Genomic DNA, 20,138 nt, shown 5'->3' with positions numbered 1-20,138 from the left:
ATTACTCTTTTTTTTATCAACTAGCAACATTATTCTATATTTCACTTTATTATAGAGTAACTATATTATAGAGTGAACCATTGGAGTATATTTAATTCTATAATAGAGTTTAATCTTTTTTAATGTGAAATGTAGAAGAAATTTTTGTGTTCCATTGGAAGTGCTACAAGTATGAAAGAAAAAAAATAAGTTAAGGTCACCTCCCAGCCGTCAAACCGTCTAAATTCCATTCAAAGAATGCATATTCAGTTTTGACTAATCAGAAGAAGAAAAAAAAAACATTGGTTAGACATAACGAATAAACATCCATCCGAATCGTAAGGATTCATAATCTTACAATGCAGGCAATATGTTTTGCTCGATTTATTTAATTAGTTTGTGTATATATAGTGACTTATAAGGCGGATAAACAACAACAAAAGATCACTAACTACTTGTAAGTTGCAATCAAATAATTAAATTCACCGTGTCTCGAGGTCGAGGGCACCTCCAAATGTGTGATCAACGAACTACGAACGTAATCATATTCACATACAAAGACTATAATATTATATAATAAAATTTTGAATCAACGAGCAGATTTAATCAGTTGTCATGTGGAAATTGCTATAAAGGTATAGAGTCCGTTTGCTGGAACAAACCGGTAAAAATAAATAAATGGAAAATGTACTGGTGGGAAAGAACAAATAGAATTGCACCAATAAACATTGTTCTTTCAAAAAAAAAACAAAACAATAAACATTGCAACTTTCGTTAAGCCATGTCATTATTTTCTTTCAAAATGAATATGATGATGAAATATAAGCAAAATTTAAAAACCACTTGTAAAATAATTGTCAGGGAATTATCACACTTTGAATCCCTTTTACTCTAATTTTAAATAAACTTTCCCCACATATACTGTCAAAAAAAAAAAAAAATTTCCCCACATATACAAAACGAAATCTTCTTGGTTTTTCTGGTAATTATTTACAGAGAGTATATATATATATGTCTGTGTTGTGTGAATACGACTAAAATCATATGAATACCCAAAGCCAATTTTAATATCACCTAGAACTGCATAAGTCAAAAGATGGGACGGGTTTTATTACAAAACATGTCATTTATCCTTTTGTATACACACAAATTCGAGTGTAATATAGATAGGATGACATTTTATGACATTTTATGTCACTTTTATGTCACTTTTTTTTAAATGTTTTTTACACAAGAAGTCACAATGTAGTGATGTAATGAAAGAGCACGTTTGCTGATATAACATAATGAAATCGTCTGGTTAATTATATTAATAAATATAATTAATTATATTAATAAATATAACTAACTAAAATGTATCCCACATTTTTTGCTTGTTTAAAAAAAATATAAAATATAAAAATAAATATGTTGATATAATAAATTACATTTTTATTCTTTATATTTTAACTCCCACTTTCATATAGTTTTTAATTTGAAAACAAAAATTACAAAAAATATTTTGTGACAGAATACTGTTGACAAAATACTGTGGATAACATTCAGTGGACATGACTAACATATATTATGCAGACTAAAAATATTTGTAAACGAGGATTGTGGGCATATGTCATGGATGGTCAGCATCCATTTCACCCTCATTTATTTATTTGTTAGTTTTAAATATTAAATCATATAAGTCAATATAATTGATATAATAGATTCCACCTTTTTTATCTCCTACATTTTAATATCTATTTACATATATTTTAGCAATTTGAATATAGAAAACATAAATATTTTCATAGAGAATAGAAGTCTACACACATAAAATAATATTTTTGCTATTAACTTGGGTGTCTTAGAATTATGGAAAGTCTACACGAACTTGTTTTATGGGAATGTAGCCCACAGATAAATTATCTATTCGGATATCTAAGTGAGATTCAAAACATAGATTCATATCCACATGGCTACAAAAGGTTAGTGTTTTAGGTTGTTTCGAATTAGAATTGCTTACCTAAAAATTACGTTGATTTTGGTGTGTAAAATTATGTTGTGCCACTAGACTAAGAACACGTCTCATTAAATGTAACAATAAGATAACAATATAATTTAAAATATTATGAAACTAAAAGCTGGAATAAGATAACCGAAAGAAAGATAAAAAAAAAAACTTTCGCAAGAGAGAGAGATAAAGTAGATCTAGTTTTTTTCCGGCGACGGACGGCGCGTGAGCGTGCGTGCCGTCGCCGGAGCTCCTTTTGCGTGACCAATCAAGCTCGTGGTTCTCGTTTCTAGCTCGCCTCCTCTCCTCTCCGCCTTGCCTTAGCTCTGAAACAAGCACCTACGGTAGTTCTCGTTCTGGAGTAACGGCGCGGTCACGTTGAGGTTGGCGCGGGGAAGCTGTCTGTTTTGTCCAGTTTGTGTTTTATCTCCGAGAGACGGAGGCTGAGTCAGCCTCGTCGACGTCGGTTCTGTTATCGGGAGACGAAGGCTTTGCTAGCTTCGCCGTCGCCGAGTTAGTCGCCGGAGGGTGAAGACTCCCTATGTCTTGCGCTGTCGGTTAAAGTGGGTCCAGGTCTTTGGGCTTTTCTGGAGCGGTTTGTGATCTGATTTTGGATCGGGCTTTTCTAGGGTTAGAGTTAGAGTTTGGGTCACGGCGGTTGGCTTTCTCGGTAGACGATGAAGCCCTCCGGTGGTGGTGACGAGGGTTAAAGGGAGAAAGTGGTGGTTCTCGTTTCGCATGTCTAGTGTTTGAGGTGGTTCAAAGTCGGAGAAGCCGTGATGTGTCGGTGAAATTCTCTGGCGTGAAGACATTGCGGAGAAGATTAGTCAGTGTTTCGTGAAGCTTGGGCGTGTTGGGGAAGATTTGGATCTCCGACACATAGATAGAGCGATGAAATGGGGTTAAGAGATGTCGGAAGCTCCGCAAGGAATGAGCTCCGCCGTATCGCGGTGCCGATATTCTCCTCCGGCGACTCTCCGATGCTGTGAAGGATAGGTCGAGATGAAGCAGCGCGTGCAGTGACAACGTTGTAGATTCGTCCACGTATTTTGCTTCTACGCTCCCTGTCGGCGCACAGGTCGGAATCGGGAGGAGGGATTAGGGTTAGGCCGGTGGGCCGATTTCGTTTGAATTGGGCTTATGCTTAGATTGTGTTCAGCCCAGTTGTGTTTGTGGGCCTTTTGTTCTGTTATGTTGTAATCGGGTTTTGACCCGGTGGGCGCGGCCCATCCTTTTATTAATTCAAAAAAAAAAAAACTTGACGGGAAAAAAAAAAAGATAACCGAAAGATCTTATTTGGTGCTTGTGTGATGTGTAACTGCTCTGCGTTAAGTTTTAATGTAGTTGTTGATATATTTCCAGAGTGTTCTTTATCAAAAAAAATGAAAAGTGAAAACTATGATATGTTATATAGACTGTATAGAAATGTCAACCAAGACATAATGAAAGAAGAAAAATGAATTTAATTGGCATACACCAAATAAATAAATAAATAAAAAAATAAAAAAAATAGTTAATAAGGATGGAAGTTGAGAAAGAGAGACGACATGTGGAGATCACATGGGATACTCTGCGTATTACTCTGCCCACCTCAAACTCCTAATCCGTTGGTCCTGTGAACAATACACATTTACTCATCTTTGGATCCTACATTTTCATTACATAACCATCTCTCAGTTCTATTGGTCCTGTGAACAATGCATCATCTTTCTATTTTTATTTTTAGAATTTTATTAAAAACTAACTAATATATTTCTAACTGTTAACTTAGCATTTTTGTGTGATATATCTAGACGAGGGAAAAAATATCTCACAAAATAATTATTCGGATATTATTTAATGGGAAACATCTAATAGAATTAGCAAGCTTTGTGAACCTCTAAACCTAATATTTTCAGGGTCATTAGAAATCTCCCTTCAAACGAACATAGGAATCAACATAGAAATAAAATGAGTAATCGATTAAGAATTACCAAAAACATATATAAGAAGAAAAAAATTATATTATCAGTTGGAGATCATCCATCGATTTACTTTGATATTAGAAATGAAACAATTACAAAACAAACAAAAAGGCTTGATTTTCTTACTTTTGAGTTTTGTTCTTTCTCTTGATTACATGATGTTGGCATATTTCTCACTTAGCTACAAACAATATGTTGTTATTGAAGTTACAAATAATTAACAAAACAAAAAATCTCCAAAGCTCTTGGGTGAATCCATATATATTTGTGTTAGTAGACGGTTTATTAAGCTAACAAACTAGAAAAACATTTAATCAACTAATAATATCTAGCGTCGGTGTCCGCATCTCATAAGTCATAACAGTCAATAACATTGTTGTCATTGATATCATAGGATTATTCAGAATGCAAGAATTGACTAAACTGCATTTCCAGGTACATGTGTCATTGTGTCTACACTTGTGTGAAGATGGAGACCCTATAAGAAAAATATCTAGAAGTAGCGCAAAGATCGATGAAGAAGAAGGAGACTGTAAAAACACATTTGTAGAAAGTGAGACCCCATATAAAGTTGATGTAAGTGTTTTGTGATTGTCGTCAGTACCTAGAACCGGAAAGGCAAATTCTTGACCTTTCAAATTATTGTCATGTGCGTAGTCATATCTACCAGTGAAAGCTTGAAAAATATCTACTACAGTACTATGGAGCTGAAAAAATATCTTCTAATAGTTTGTGGTCAGAAATAGCATTTATATTTCACCATAAACGTGTCAAACCGATTTTCATCATAAGAAATATGTCTAATTTTTATGTATTACTGAGCTATTACTATTAGAAGAACCAAATTTCATTTCGTATTCTGTAATGCTTTAGTCATCTACTTTGAATTTTATTTAGTCTTAGTTTCTTGGGGTTTAGAGAGACAATTCTTCGAGATTCATATAGGATCTAATCATCTAACCCATCCCAATAATTTTATAAATACATAATAGAAAGTATGGAATACATTGATATCTTATTACAATATAATACCACCTTTTCTTATGAGCAATGATTGATAATGAGCTAGAACATAAATAAACTAACTCATTGCCTTATTATCATCATGTAATTTATAATCCAATGAAAATGAATAATTAACTTTGTCCAAGACCTTTGACCAAATAAAAAAACTTTGTCCAGTGACCATTGAACTTAAACTACTTTAGTTATTCTTGATAATTTGGAAATTACTTTGCTCAGTAAAATGTATTATAAATTTACAATCTTTGTAACTAGTTATTTGTCAACGATAGTATTCAAATGAAAAACGATTCCGATAGCTAACTCGATTATACACTGTCCAAAAAACTAAATGGGAATGGTTGTATCTAAACACTTCGCATTATCTTATATTCTTATCCGAATTATGTGTTAGTTATACGAAAAACTAGTGCGATATCAAATGCGTCGAAAAACTTTTTGCATTGCTAAATCTCATCCAAGTAAATTGAATATTAACTGGTTAAACTGGTACTAATTTGATTTAATAGAATTTGAACTGAATTTAAAAGGTGAGAAATATGGTAAAACTGTGTAAGTTATGTAAAGGAGAGATCACGTGGGGGCGGATAAGAAATCGAATTGATGGGTTCATGGGAATGCTCCTATCGCGGATCTTGCCTCTATTGACCACACTCTCTCTCCCTTTCTCCAATATTATTCAAAAAAAAAAACAAAATTCCGTTTACTAATTTTTATTTTATTACAATTCTTTATAAAAAAATATAAGAAAGAGGTTGTTTTTGTGTTCACATGTGGTGTATAAATACATAGAAGCCTCATCGTCTCCAAATCCAACTCCAAACGAGAAAGGGAAGAAGCAATTCACCGTTAAAACTAGTTTCATTTTCTTTTCTTTTCTCTTTTTTTTTTCTTTTTAAAAAATGACTTCATGGAAGAAAACAATTGCAACGCCATTCAAGAAAGCGGCGACGTTCTTTAACCAACCGCAGCAAACGCCGCACAACCGCCACGCAAACGCGAAGGCGAGAGAAGAACACGAGAGACGAACTGTGAAGGAGCTTCAAGGTGACGTCATGGCTTGTGGCTATGAAGATGTCCTCGTCATGTGGTCAATTCTTGACAAGTCAAACTCTTCAAACAATCTGTCTTCTTAATTAGTTTCTTACAACGAAAAATGGGAAAGTGTTGTCCTCTCGTTTTTCACGTGTATAGCTTTGTATTAGCCCGCCATGTCTCTCTTCTTTCTGCTTATCTTTATGTGGTCGCGGCTTATTTGTTTTCTTTTTTAACTTAGATTTTAGTGAACTTTTATCCGATAATTAGTTTGATTCGGATGTTGTTAATCCCTGTGATGATCTAATCGAAATTACAGTGCGATTTTTCATTTGGTTTGAAATAAAATTAAGTCTTTTGATACTGGTTTTCAATTTCTGTTTCTAATCATATGTTTTAGCGGTTTACCAAACCATAGATGAATCGAATAGAATAATTAAGGACGTTGAGATTATAACCAATATACGAAATAAATATAACCTGGGTAATAATGTAATTCATTAAAAGATGTGTAGTGATATAAGTGATATAACTCTACGTTAAGAATTATCCCAGTCTAATGTTTTCCACACTCTTATCCAATTGTCCTTCGGACGACTTGAGCTCATTGTTAAGTTGAAACTATGTTAGATGTCTATGTTTGATATAACTTGTATGGCATTTCAGTTTTGGGTTGGTTTGTTTGTTATTGGTTAAATCAGTTTTACAGGAAATCAAACCAAATTAAACAGATTTTGTTGGTTCAGTTTAATCCCGTTCACATATTTGGTTACTTTGACAGCCATAACAACCAAGTTTAACCCCCAAAATAGTAGAACATGTGACAAAAAATGTACAAACAATATATCAATAACTTTTCATTAGATGGGTGCTTAAATCTTAATATAAGAACTTACCGACGTAAAAAAAAAAATATATATATATAAGAACTTACAAAAAAGTCAAACAGGAACTAGAATCAAAATTAGATGACATCCCTTGCACTTATGAGAATCCAATCATTAAACCCAAAATATAAAATAAGAAGAGAGAAGGAAAGAAAATAGTACAGCCGTATAACGCACATAGTGAGGTAATGCGATGAATGATACGATGTGATTGTATTAAAGTGAAAGTGGGACAACATGATTCCTATAACGTGCCTTGTCTTCTTCTCCATCATCCTCATTAACATCCCTAACATGTTCAAACATATGATCAGAGAGCTGGCCTCACTTCTGCAACCTAACATGGCCCCTCTAAAGGTCAAATCTATCTACAAATTTCTTAAATTTCATGTACAATTTCGGGAATACCGACTTTTCGATTACAAGACAAACAACATAACTTACATAAGATATAAATATATATTATTTTTCTATCTTATCATGTGTCTATAAACTATTGGTTAGGAATGATTGACCTCTAGATTAACTATTGATCTAGAGCAAACATTTACGTGCAGGGCCTAGCACGAGAGTGAAATCTTGAGAGATACATGAATCTATGTGAATGTTTCCTCAGAAGCTCAAATTCATTAACTTAGTGTCTGTAGTTTAATTTTATGGGGCCTTGGGGTGGGTCTCGAATGTTTTCTGGTGTAAGAAGATTATGAACAAAATACATGTACCTCTTGGCAATCCATAAGAGAAGAAGATTATATCCATTTTGGCACAAAACATTTGGGTTCATGCAAATATAGAAATGTACACAAACCTGTTTACCTTGAGTGACTTTCTTCTCAAGCCGGCTTCAAACACATCAGCATAAATATTTTTTTGTAGACCCAGCCAATGGTTTATGAATTACGATGAGGTCATCCCATCAAAGGTTCATCGCCAAGAGGTTAAGGTGTACAAAGTCCCACCTTTGAAATTGAAAACACATACCAAAAATTATTCCACGAATCTGTCCTTCAAATATAGTCAACCACATCGTGGTGGTCTATTGGTTTTCATTAGATGCGGAGTTACTCTGTTGGTAAAGGCCAAAAATCGATTATTCTATGGTGAAAAATTACTATCTTCACATGTGACCACGCATATACGGGTCCATTACTGGAATGCTCTACATTCTCCTCATAGGTTGGAATAACAATACAACAAAGATGCCAAGGCTGTGGCTTTTCGCTCAAACAAGCATATTTTTATGTGCAAGTAATTGTGATAGTAAGATGCACACACACTTTAGCTTCAGCTTCCACCAAACATAAACCTATCTCTGAGGACATCAACTACACCATTGTAAGTACTTTTTGTGTACCCGCCTTCTAAACTTGGGTTGCAAGTAGATGTGTAACCACATCTACTTGATGATAGTAACCATTCACGCACAAATCACCCTCAAATTGATTTTTCTATAGACATGATGTAATAATAGTTTTTGTTTGTGGCATTTTGAGTAGGAGATAGCGTATAATGTAGGAGACGCTATAGCAAAAAGTTGCTTGGAGAAAGGGATCACAAAGGCGGCATTTGACCGTGGTGGTTACCCGTACCATAAACGTATTGAAGCTCTTGCCGCTGCAGCACGTGAACATGGTCTTCATTTTTAACCATTTCTTCCTTTTCTACACGAGTGACCAAGGCCCTTTTTCCTTGGAAGTGGGCCATTTTTGGTAAGCAGACAAACAAAACCAAACCATAGCCATTGCTACAAGTTTTTTATAGTCCTAATCCACCATGATACAGATTAAGACAGTCTGTGTGAATATTACCAAATGCTCAAGACTCCAAGATACAAAGAGAGAGGACTCTACCATATTTCAGGGCTTGGTAGATGTTAAGGAGAATGCATATGTCTTTCATACCTTCCAACAGTGAAACAATTACAAAATTGATATAAGTTTCCATCAACCAAACAAGTTAAATCACAAGAGTATTGAGCTGCACTACTCTCTCTACTATGGATCAGAAAACAAGACCACACTGCTATGTTTACAAGGCAAGTAGAATATAAAGCAGACATTATTATTATGCAAAGGTCAATGTAAAGAGTAAACTTGTTTCTATTGATGGAGAAGAGCAGGCGATGGGCTAACGCTGAATTTAACAAACGGGTTAAGTCTCTTCAACCACTTAGATTTCCTCTTTTTCTCTCCTGGTTCACTTCTTGTTTCACTCATCTTTCTCTTCTTGCTCTTGCTCTTATCCAACCCAAAGCAGCTCGGTGAGGATGCATTTTCATAAACAGACTCTCTCGATGACTGCAACGCATACACTTGGCTCTGTAGAACGCACACCTGGTGAATATGTTCATCCCTCATCTTTAGCATGCATCTAGCGAGCCTCACAGCTTCCTTTTTCATGAACAGTGCTTCCGTTGCTAGGTCTTTGTTCTCTTCCAAGAGAGAAGCGAGTTTGTATCCGAGACTCACAGTTTCCTCCACAGCTACTTCTTTCTCCATGTCAAGCAACATCACAAGCTTCTTTAGCAACTCGATCGTCTCGGAAGCTTCTCTGAACTTTTGCTCACCGCGAAGCAACTCGTCCTGCGCCATGTCTCTTTCCAAGTTTGCGGTCACGAGCTGCGAGACTAACTCGTCAACTTTCTGCTTATCACAAGCCGTGATTTGAGTCTGTTCAAAGGACAAGATGCTCTCGACTTGAGAACTTATGTCGGTATCATCATTAGAGTTATTTTCATGAGAAACAGGTTTAAGGTTTTGTGGTTTAGCTTGGTCGTAACGGTTCAAGAGAGTGGCGTAACCGTGAAAGAGATCTTGACATAGTGAAAGAAGAAGAGGACGTCTCTGGTAAAACCATTCAGCGCGCTGAGAGAAAGTTTCACCGGTTTGGTTATCTTCAAGAGCAGATACGCGCATTACTTGCATCCGAGACTCAAGCTCTATGTTTATTTAACAACAACATACCCAAAAAAAAACCAAAGTGAACATTACATGAAGACATATAAACACACCACACACACACACACACAAAAAAAAAAAGAGCTTGAATTTGTGTAAGTGTACCGGAGAGAGAAGGCAATTGTGGAAGAGAGGTATCCATGGATGTTGTTTAGAGGAGAACAGAGAGTAAGGGGGAGCTTTAAGGAAAGTCAAAATCCCATATTTTTGGAAACTATAAAAGAAAGAATAACAAAAAGGCATAAATCAGTGAGATGATGATATGAACATTAATGCGACCTTATTGCCTCAAATATCCAGAAAAAGGTAAGATGCAGTAATATTAATCTCAATTTAATTTTTTGCAGTTTTAAATCAATTTTGATTTACAATTTTTTAGTTCAAATATTTAAAAGAAACGAACACTTGATCTCAAATAAATGAATATGATTTCTTAGAAAATGATATATCACGTGGATCCTAATGGGATATAGTCATATTGTTGTAGACATTGTTATATTGTATTTTTGAGTAATAATGTTTAAATATTAAACACATGTGGCTAAATCTAATTTCCTATTGATTTGTGTATAATAAAAATATTGTTTGTGTATAATGGGTTTTCAGAAAAATATAATTCTGAACAAATTTTATATATATTCGGTGATTTTTCCGTGCTCATGCACGGGTATAAATATTTATAAAGTAAATCTGTATAATAATTTATTTAGATTATAAGAATTTATTAATATTTTGTTTTAAAATTTTAATTATTCTGTTATTTTTATTGTAATAAATATGCATGGTTTATTTTAAATAACATTATGCTATTTTAATAAGACGTATAATTTTTGATATACAATATATCAATTGTTTGGTTATTATTTGGATATATTAGATAATATTTAGCTTTTTCGATTCAACTGTAAACGTGAAAAGTAAACGGCTGACTAATGACAATTATTTTTGATTAAATTAATACCTAAATTGGCCAGGTCAAGGTAAGTTTTGTTTTTTTAGATTAATGAAAGGTCTGTATTTTTTGGCAAATTTGAGTATGTTTGGTATTTAAATGCCCGGTTTTTCTATAAATTTTGGTGTATTGTAAAATGTTCGGATTAATGTTCATGATATATTTTAGATTATTTAATATTTTTGTGTATTTTAAATAGTCATTTTGTGATTTCAAATATAATTTTATAAAATAATATTAAAAATATTTTGATCCACGATGTTGAACTTTTTTCACTTATTGATGCAAAATTGATTTAAACAATGACAAAAAATTTCATATCTTAATAATTGAGCTTTTATCATTTGTTTTTATTTAAATGTGGTATTTGTTTGAAATAGATTTAAAGATTATATATATGATTTAATAGTATAGATATTTTATATTGAAGAACAATGTGTTCTCGTTATTGAAATTTAGTAACGATATGAATTTTCTATTTTAATTGAAAATGAGTTTCTCTTGTCATATATTTGTTCTATAGCTCCAACCATAATTTTACACAATTCTTATCCTTATATTATTTAGAAGATAGTACTTTTTTGACATGTTCTTTCAAACGTGAATATCTTTTTTGATGACCACTTTAATAAAATTTGCATGAATTTATATTTTTTTATTAGACAACAAATAATTTAAATTTTTTTGTATTATAATGTTTGAGTTTCAAGCAGTGTTCTCAACCAGTTCGTATTTAGTAACTTCTTAGTCTCAGTTTTCTAATTTTAGATAAAATCTTAGGGGGACAAACCCAACTTCTTAGTCTCATATTTCTAATTTTTTTCTAAATTTAAATAGTGTTGTGTACAACAACACTAAGTGTTTACCAATCACCCCTTTATGAATAAGCAACTGAGTGAGGACATGTATCCAGTGCCGGCTTATAGCATGTACTCAGCGTGCATTTGCAATAGATCCTTTCTTTTTTGGCAGTTCTCTTTAAGAAAATTAGGGTCTTTATTTGATAAAAACCTATAGATTAAGGTCTTAAATTTTAAATTGATAACGACATAACTACATGCAATTGGTTAAAAAATTAGATGCGCACAAGGACCACAAATTCTTTGAGCCGGGCCTGCATGTATCAACTTGTCATTTGTAGAAACTCACCCTTGCTCTTCAAGCCAAAACTTTTGACCCCTTGGTGGCCAAGCCAGAAAAGTATATATGGTCTTTCATTCTCTTTTGTTGACTTTTAAATTTGAATAAAAACAAAATCCATTTGTTTTTTTTTTGTTTATCATTGTATATAGGGTAAGACCTAATCGAACTTGCTTAAAACAGTTTCTTTTCAAAAAGAATAACAAAAATCTTGAGGCTTATAAAAGCCATGCTGTGGGCCGGTGTGATATGATTATGTATTATTCAGATAGTAAAAGGCAGGATTCCTTCTGCCTTGAGGCGTTGGATCAATCGCATCGTTTAATTTGAACTCGTAAACACCGCATGTATGTTACGCATGTATGTTACTCTTCTGTCTTTCTCTACACTTTGTGTCCATATATATTTTCTTCTTTGCGTAGGTCAGTAATCACCAATCATGGATGGTTCGGACGGTTTTTGGCATTGATTTGAGCTTCATGCTTTGTGCAATTATCAGAACAAATATCATATGGTAAACTTAACCTTGATGCTTTCACTCCCTATTTATATGTTTTCCCAACCCATAACTACCTTGCTAAAAAAGAAGTGAGTGGTTTACTTGCAGTTTTCATTATTATTGCTATAAAAAGATTCACACATCATCGAATTAACGAAGAATATGAATGTATATTAATTGTTCTCGTCTTAAGTTATTTTTAACAAAGCCATAACGTTTGTTCAAAAAAAAAAAAAAACAAAGCCATAACGTTTCATCCTCCGACTTACAACTTAAATGGATCGTTGGATAATAAGTAGCTATGATCTTGGTGGGTGCTTAAGGGCCAATGATGATGCAAATTGCAAAATATGCCTACATCGTCTGATAATGCGAATGATAATAAAATGTATTCTGAGGCCTTTAATTTGTATCTTTTTCCCTTAACGATTCACTTGACTAAGGACCATTATGTCAACTTTTTGTGGGGTCAAAAATAATAATAATTTGGTTTACCAAAAATTAACACCCATCAACTATTTTAAAATTTTATATTTATTCACCTCTTTAATTTTCTTATTATTTGAACAAAATATTTAACAAACCATTTAAAATTCCATCGTCATTTTCCTAATCATCTTTAAATTACATGTCCTTTTTCTCTTACATTAGTTCTTTATATAATGAACAAACACTAGTATAAAAACCATTGAATGATTGTTCATTCACTAGTTCATTCAATGGTTTTTATATTAGTTCTTACATTAGTTCATTCAATGGTTTTCATATTGAAGTCAAGGCTACTGCTGGAGACACTCATCTCGGTGGGGAAGATTTCGACAACAGGATGGTTAACCATTTTGTTCAAGAGTTTAAGAGGAAGAGCAAGAAGGACATTAGCGGTAACCCTAGAGCTCTGAGGAGGCTGAGGACTGCTTGCGAGAGAGCGAAGAGGACTCTTTCTTCAACCGCACAGACTACCATTGAGATTGACTCTCTCTTTGAGGGCATTGATTTCTTCTCTGCGCTTACTCGTGCTAGGTTCGAAGAGCTCAACATGGATCTTTTCCGCAAGTGTATGGAGCCTGTGGAGAAGTGTTTGCGTGATGCTAAGATGGACAAGAGCACTGTCCACGATGTTGTCCTCGTGGGAGGTTCCACACGTATCCCGAAAGTCCAGCAGCTTCTCCAAGATTTCTTCAACGGTAAAGAGCTCTGCAAGTCTATTAACCCTGACGAGGCTGTGGCTTATGGTGCAGCGGTTCAGGGGGCGATTCTAAGTGGTCAAGGCAATGAAAAAGTGCAAGACCTTCTTCTCTTGGACGTGACTCCTCTTTCTCTTGGTATTCAAACCGTGGGTGGAGTCGTGACCACCTTGATCGAGAGGAACACAACGATCCCGACCAACAAGGAGCGGGTCTTCACCACCTGCTCTGACAAACAGCCAGGTGTGTTGATCCAAGTCTACGAAGGTGAGAGAGCTAGGACCAATGACAACAACCTCCTTGGAAAATTCACTCTCTCTGGCATCCCTCCAGCTCCACGTGGTGTGTTTCGACATTGATGCAAACGGTATTCTCAATGTCTTTGCCGAGGACAAGACCACTGAACAAAGGAACAAGATTACGATCACCAACGACAAGGGTCGCTTGTCTAAGGACGAGATCGAGAAGATGGTGCAAGAAGCGGAGAAGTACAAGTCGGAGGATGAGGAGCACAAGAAGAAGGTCGAAGCCAAGAATGCTCTTGAGAACTATGCTTACAACATGAGAAACACCATCCGTGATGACAAGATTGGTGAGAGGCTTGCTGCTGCAGACAAGAAGAAGATTGAGGATTCGGTTGAGGAGGCAGTCCAATGGCTTGATGGTAACCAAACGGCTGAAGCAGACGAGTTTGAAGACAAGATGAGAGACTTGGAGAGTGTGTGTAACCCCATCATTGCAAACATGTATCAATGAGGAGCTGGTCCCAAGATTGAGGAAGTCGACTAAGCTGGTCCTTTTAAAATTGTTTTCCCTTAATGTCTGGAACGTCTCTATTTTAGTGTTGTTTTCTTTAGAGTTTTGTTTTTTTTAAGGTGCATTTTAACTAGTAACTCTTTAAATGATCCTTGCTTGATTTGTTTGTGTGTCATCTTCTTTCTTTCTCTTCAATCTTTACCTCATTGAAGTCGAGCTTCAGATTGAATCACATTTCATAAATGAAGCCGCCAAATAGTTTCTTCTTTCTCTGAACTCTTGAGCCACAAAATAGTTGGTTTATTTTGCAGATGGATTGACATTTCCGATGTCTGATAGTAGTGTGTTGTAACTTATTAGCAGACGCCGAACCAAAAGACAAAGTATTAACTTATTTGTCAGTATATGGACTCAAGGAGGTGGTCAAGACTCAAGAGACTATTGACTATTGGGGTAGATACAACAAGAAGGCATGCACAAGAAGAAATTTTACGAAGAATGGGAAACTCATAGAAGACAACCTCATCACTATCTTTTCAAGAATCTTGATTCTTGTTTACTTTGGATGATATGGTTGGATGTGTATAAATCAGATGAGAGCCAGTGGTGATCCTTACCTGATATTCGCAACCGGTGATGAGTTTGTGGGTATTATGTGTTGGAATAGCTTGGCCATAATAGATAATAAGTGATAGATAGAGCTGAACCCAATCAGCAGAAGAACATCACATTATCTTCACATATGTATAAGAAAGAAAGAGAGTGGGCACACCATTTATTTTATCGTAATCATCGATAGCTATTAAACATAATACACAGAATAGAAATCACATGAATGGATGCGTTTTATCAGACCAAATGCACAAACAATTGTTCAACCTCTCTCATCTTCACAGGATTATTACAGAATGATATTTTTGTTCTGCTAGAACATTTTCCCAACACCCTCTTTTCTTGGGACGGATTCTTGAACATCCATACGGCTCCAGTTACCCATCAGAGAAGCCATTTGATCAACTTTATCGTACAACCCAAGAAGCCCACCAGTGTGTATGAACAATATCTTCTTCCCCTCCCAACTTTTCGGATCCTTGGTCATCTCATTTATCAAACCATACGCAGCTTTCCCACTACATAAACACTCCAAACCCCAAATGGATCAAGCCTCTCTCTATATATTACGATTCTAATCATGACTTTTAAAAATACTAGGAACAAGGAAGGACTAGAAAGACCAACATACCTGTAAACAGGATCAAGAATAACACTTGTTGCACTTGCTAGGTCCTTTAGAAACTTAAGCTCCTCTGAAGTGTTCATGGCGTATCCTTTTCCCTTGGCCTGCAAAAAAAAACATACGAATCAATAACAGCAAACCGTGTGTGCATAAGAAGAAAGTATTTTATCACACAACTTTCCATCTGATTTTGTTTGCTAAGGATCCAAGAAAAATCAACATAAACATTTGACAGGAAGTATAGCCTTTGTGCAAAAGTAAAAATACGGAGAAAAGTCTTAGAAGGTTGTTGTGACACTCACATTGTGGATGCTAACAATATCGCGAGCGTTAACACCAGCTTCAAGTCCATCCAGAAGGCCTTGGACAAAGTCGTAAAAGTAATCAGGATCATCGCAAACCGAGAAAGCATGGACCTGCACAATGAAAATGAAAGATAACAGAGCCATCTATCAACTTCACTGTAAGAGATGCAACTAAAAACTGAAAAGAAGACTATACCTTGGCTTTTAGATCTCCCAACCAAGATCCCAATGAAATACCAGCAATTGTACCACCACTAGAAAGCAATCAACAGAAGACTAATATGAGGAGAATGAAGTAAGAAAATGTACAAGAGAAGAAGTAAAAGCAAAACCTGCCACATGCTACCACAATATCATCAAACTTTAAGCCATCAGTTCTACATTTAAGCTGCTCCTCAATCTCCCTTGCTGCTTCAATATAACCCCTATAGAATTAATATGAGGAATTCAGTATTCATAAAGAGCTCGTCAAGCAAACGAGTAGTGTCTATCCAATCTAAAGCAAGTGTGAAAACCACAATAAGCTTGATATGAGAAGACAATCTCACCAAGTTCCCAAAGAGTTGGATCCACCAACGGGAATAACATAAGGCTTTTTCCCTTCTTTCTCCAGCTTCTCTTTCAAGGCACTAGTAAGAGCCTAACAACAAGTGTTCCCTCCCCATATTATCAAAGCTACTTAGTGATCAAAAAGAGAAAGCAAGGGAGTACCTCACTCCCAATGGAGGAATACTCTTCCTTGGAGATGAGATGAACGTTAGCTCCAACGAGGCGCTCAACAAGGAGATTCCCAACCAACCCAGGATCTCCATCAGCAAGAAGCTGCAATCAAAAAGGAGCTGAGAGAGATAGACATGAACGTTTTTACCTCAACCCGAAGTACCTACCTAAACCCGAACCGGAAAACGGAAACCGAATCCGAACTATTATATAAAATATCCGAAAGGGACTTATGAGCTTAGTACTTTGGTGTTTGATTATAACCCCAACCGAACCGAAATCCAAACTAGGATCCAAAGATATCCGAAATTAGTTAAATATGTTAATGTTTTTACATATTTTAAGATGATTTAAATATTTTAGATTATTCAAAATATTTTTTTAGTTTGTTTTAATTGTTATTTTGAATACTTTTTAGTTAATTTAGATAGTTTAACTAATTTTTAATTAAATTAACAATTTATATATTTTGAAAAAAAAAATTGTCAATTTTTGAGGTTTAAAAAAATTATTTTTGGACGATTTTAAACATCGGTAACATTCGATCCGAACCGAACCAGAATGAACCGAACCCGATCCGATAATTAGTAAAATCCGAATGGTACTTCTGAGCATAGCACCGAAAATCCAAAAATCCCGGACCAAAACCTTGGAGGTGCGGAGGATAAGATGAGTGTCGAGATTGAGGTAGTTAGAAGCGACGGTGGTGGCGCGGCAGTGGTTGCTCTGGATACCGCCGATGGTGATGACGGTGTCGGCTTGCTGCTCCACGGCGTCGGCCATCAGGAACTCGAGTTTCCGGACTTTGTTCCCGCTCAATTCCATCCCCGTGAAGTCGTCTCGCTGCGAATTCGTTTAAACGGTAAGACAAGAAAACAAAATTAGAGGTGGAGAGATGAGAGTAGTGACCTTGATCCAGAGCTCGGTGCCGTTGGGGAGATTGGGCAGGTTCCATCGATGGATCGGAGTAGGACGCTGAAGAGGAAGACGATCAGTGTGAAAAGAGAGAGATGGTTAAGTCATATATAGAAGAGATTGAAGTAGCGTACGCACGTGAGCGAGGGAGAAGGTGTGGGAAGGAAGCGGACGGAGATGAGAAGCCCAGGAAGGAGGAGTGTAGGGGCTTTTCGTGAGAAAATCCGCCATGGGTGTTGCTGTTGCAGACATTCTTCTTGTTCTTATGCTTAGCTCGAGGAAGGCTACTACTCTTGAGAGTCTTCTCATTTGCTTCTACTCGCGTGATTGCTCACTCACTCACTCTCCATAGTTTCTCTCTTATTGGGCCTTATGGGCCTCCGCCAATCACAATAAATTTATATACTACATTTGTTCGAGTGTGATAAGATTCGTTTGACCCTCTTTTTAATAAATAAAAATTAAGAAATTGTTAGTATTCTTATTAATTTATTTAGATCAACATAATAGTTACCAATCATTCTTAAAATTTACAATTGTATAACCTTTCAAATTTATAAAATTATAAATAAGTGTAGTTTTCAAAAATAATAATAAATACTGTAATTTTCAAAATATAAGCTTATTTGATGGATGGTATTTTTCAAAATTTTCCCTCTTTTATACTAAAGATGACTATATATTTTGATTGATTCTGAGTGAAAAAAAATTACAATAATTTGCTTGATTAAACCTACTTAATCTCAATAATAAAAACCAAGATTATTCATTGCTTTAATTTTTCTTTCAGGTTTGTATTTGGGTAAACCAATAATATAGTGAAGGTGAATAATCGGGATAACGGGATAAATCATTTAATTCCATCACTCGAACTGAAAGCTGGTACGAGTAAATGAATTTCGTTTACTCGAACCGGTCTGTCTGATGGGTTCGTTGCTGTTTTTAAGACCATCTCCAATGTATTTCTCTATTTTTACCTCTAAAATAGAAGAATTCTATAATAGAGATGGGTTTTACTCCAATGTATTTCTCTAAAATAGAGATCTCTATATATAGAGCAAAATATAGAGGAATGCTATTTCTTCCCCTATAAATAGAGGAAAAAATAGCAATCTCTATTTTAGAGGCAAAAATAGAGATGGGTTGGAGTGATTTTGCCTCTAAATGCTATTATAGAGGTAGAAATAAAGGTGGGTTGGAGATGCTCTAAGAAGAAAAAAAGGGAATGCTGTAAGTTAATTAATTGTTAATTACAGATTAGTAGCGGGTTTAACTTAAAAAAAGGAAATAGTGAAAAATCATTTATTTACCAACCGACCGATGGATAGTCTATAAATACCAGAGAGAAAGAGAGTGTTTGTTTGTCTTACGCGCTTACACAACAGAAACTCTCTCTATCGATTTTTGTATCAGTTAGGGTTTGGTTTGTTGGTGTAAGAAAGAATGGTGAAAGGAGGTACGAAGAGGAAGCCTGAGATGAAGAAGATCACTAACAAAGCTTCGCGCGCTACAACCTTTTCGAAACGCAGAGACGGTCTCTACAGCAAAGCGGCTCAGCTTTGTGTTCTCTCCGACGCTCAAATCGCAATCTTAGCGACACCCTCTTCTTCTTCGAACTCCAACGCTTCTTTCTTCTCGTTTGGTCACTCCTCCGTTGAGTCCGTCGTCTCGGCTTATCTCTCAGGACAGAGACTTCCTCCTGTTTCATGGCGTGATACGAGAGAAGACCTCGGTATATGTATGGCTCGCAAGGATCTAGGGTTAGGGTTTTGGTGGGACGACGACAAGCTTGTCAACTCGAAGAATCCGGAGGAACTTATGGAAGCGATGGAGTCTATGAAAGTACTCATGAGCCATCTCAAGGGTTTGGAGGATCAAACGCTAACAACCGTCGACGAGGAGATTTCACCTGACTTGGATGAATGGAGTGAGATGGAACTTACTCAACTCCTCCAAGATTGTGATGATGATGTACCACCACCACCTCTTGTTAGCAACACTGACAACAAAGAAGAAGAGGATCAGACTGTATCTGAAAAAAACAACAACTATGTATCATCATTACCTGAAAAAAGTTTGGAAGAAGTGACGATGGATCTTGATTTTGATACTATTTTTGAAGGTTTGGTACCCTATGATGAAGCGGATCTCTTCTGGTCTGATGACTTATTGTTCACGTAATTTTGAGGAGACTACGTTCAGTTTTCTCAGATTAGAGAAAATTAATCGAACTCCTACCGGTTTGGTTTGTGTCTCCATGTCTTAATCAAGTGTAATAAAATGTTTAACAAGTAAAATTTGAGTTTTTTGTACTTCTTCTCTTGTTATGTTTTTGGTAATTTGTTCTCACATATATTCTTTGCAAACGTTTTGTTCTGGCAATGATCTCTGCTCGCTCGCATCTTCAATAAGACTTTTTATAAACAATACATACATTAGGGGGCCTTCATTATAAATCAGCAGTTACTTTAAAGGGCTTTAAAGTATATTGTGTATACATGTCACAGTAACATCTTTTGTTGTCTCAAAAACACTTGGTCAACATCTATAAATAAACTATTTTTATTATATTGATATCATTGTTACAAAATATATGGT

The 20,138-nt window shown here is 35.4% G+C and overlaps 4 protein-coding genes, 1 non-coding gene and 1 pseudogene across 5 annotated transcripts; 4 read left to right on the top strand and 2 right to left on the bottom strand.

Annotated features, from left to right (window-relative positions):
* The first annotated feature begins 5,596 nt into the window (after positions 1–5,596).
* Positions 5,597–6,351, top strand: LOC103871475. Its single transcript, XM_009149724.3, has one exon. The coding sequence runs from the start codon at positions 5,856–5,858 to the stop codon at positions 6,087–6,089; it is 234 nt and encodes a 77-aa protein (XP_009147972.1). The 5' UTR covers positions 5,597–5,855; the 3' UTR covers positions 6,090–6,351.
* LOC103871474 (kinase-interacting family protein-like) lies at positions 6,121–10,149 on the bottom strand. The gene is made up of 2 exons (XM_009149723.3): positions 9,938–10,149; positions 6,121–9,813 (listed from the first exon to the last, which is right to left on the bottom strand). The coding sequence occupies exons 1-2, from the start codon at positions 9,972–9,974 to the stop codon at positions 8,975–8,977; spliced, it is 876 nt and encodes a 291-aa protein (XP_009147971.1). The 5' UTR covers positions 9,975–10,149; the 3' UTR covers positions 6,121–8,974.
* A 2,153-nt stretch (positions 10,150–12,302) lies between these two features.
* On the top strand, positions 12,303–14,558 carry LOC103871472 (annotated as a pseudogene).
* Positions 12,744–12,827, top strand: LOC117126321. Its single transcript, XR_004448896.1, has one exon. It is a non-coding gene; the product is annotated as a small nucleolar RNA SNORD34 (small nucleolar RNA).
* A 516-nt stretch (positions 14,559–15,074) lies between the features above and the next one.
* LOC103871471 (putative D-cysteine desulfhydrase 1, mitochondrial) lies at positions 15,075–17,849 on the bottom strand. The gene is made up of 10 exons (XM_009149722.3): positions 17,679–17,849; positions 17,535–17,600; positions 17,274–17,468; positions 16,617–16,727; positions 16,454–16,545; positions 16,238–16,330; positions 16,102–16,159; positions 15,903–16,016; positions 15,607–15,704; positions 15,075–15,493 (listed from the first exon to the last, which is right to left on the bottom strand). The coding sequence occupies exons 1-10, from the start codon at positions 17,847–17,849 to the stop codon at positions 15,289–15,291; spliced, it is 1,203 nt and encodes a 400-aa protein (XP_009147970.1). The 3' UTR covers positions 15,075–15,288.
* Positions 17,850–17,861: 12 nt separating this feature from the next.
* Positions 17,862–20,129, top strand: LOC103871693 (agamous-like MADS-box protein AGL97). The gene has a single exon (XM_033272133.1). It carries the CDS (start codon positions 18,984–18,986, stop codon positions 19,719–19,721), a length of 738 nt encoding a protein of 245 aa, XP_033128024.1. The 5' UTR covers positions 17,862–18,983; the 3' UTR covers positions 19,722–20,129.
* Positions 20,130–20,138: the final 9 nt, after the last annotated feature.

Source organism: Brassica rapa, chromosome A06 (assembly GCF_000309985.2).
Source record: "Brassica rapa cultivar Chiifu-401-42 chromosome A06, CAAS_Brap_v3.01, whole genome shotgun sequence".
NCBI lineage: Eukaryota > Viridiplantae > Streptophyta > Magnoliopsida > Brassicales > Brassicaceae > Brassica > Brassica rapa.
The sequence above is the reverse complement of the archived record's forward strand: the minus strand, read 5'-3'. Positions and strand labels throughout refer to the sequence as shown.

Excerpts from the sequence above, each read along its gene's own strand:
- LOC103871475 (XM_009149724.3), top strand. The coding sequence starts at position 5,856 with ATGACTTCATGGAAGAAAACAATTGCAACGCCATTCAAGAAAGCGGCG.
- LOC103871474 (XM_009149723.3), bottom strand. The coding sequence starts at position 9,974 with ATGGATACCTCTCTTCCACAATTGCCTTCTCTCTCCG. Across the intron at positions 9,814-9,937 it reads ACAATTGCCTTCTCTCTCCG|AGCTTGAGTCTCGGATGCAA; the intron begins GTACACTTACAC and ends AAATAAACATAG.
- LOC103871471 (XM_009149722.3), bottom strand. The coding sequence starts at position 17,849 with ATGAGAAGACTCTCAAGAGTAGTAGCCTTCCTCGAGCTAAGCATAAGA. Across the intron at positions 17,469-17,534 it reads GCACCGAGCTCTGGATCAAG|CGAGACGACTTCACGGGGAT; the intron begins GTCACTACTCTC and ends ACGAATTCGCAG. Across the intron at positions 16,546-16,616 it reads ATTCCTCCATTGGGAGTGAG|GCTCTTACTAGTGCCTTGAA; the intron begins GTACTCCCTTGC and ends ACTTGTTGTTAG.
- LOC103871693 (XM_033272133.1), top strand. The coding sequence starts at position 18,984 with ATGGTGAAAGGAGGTACGAAGAGGAAGCCTGAGATGAAGAAGATCACT.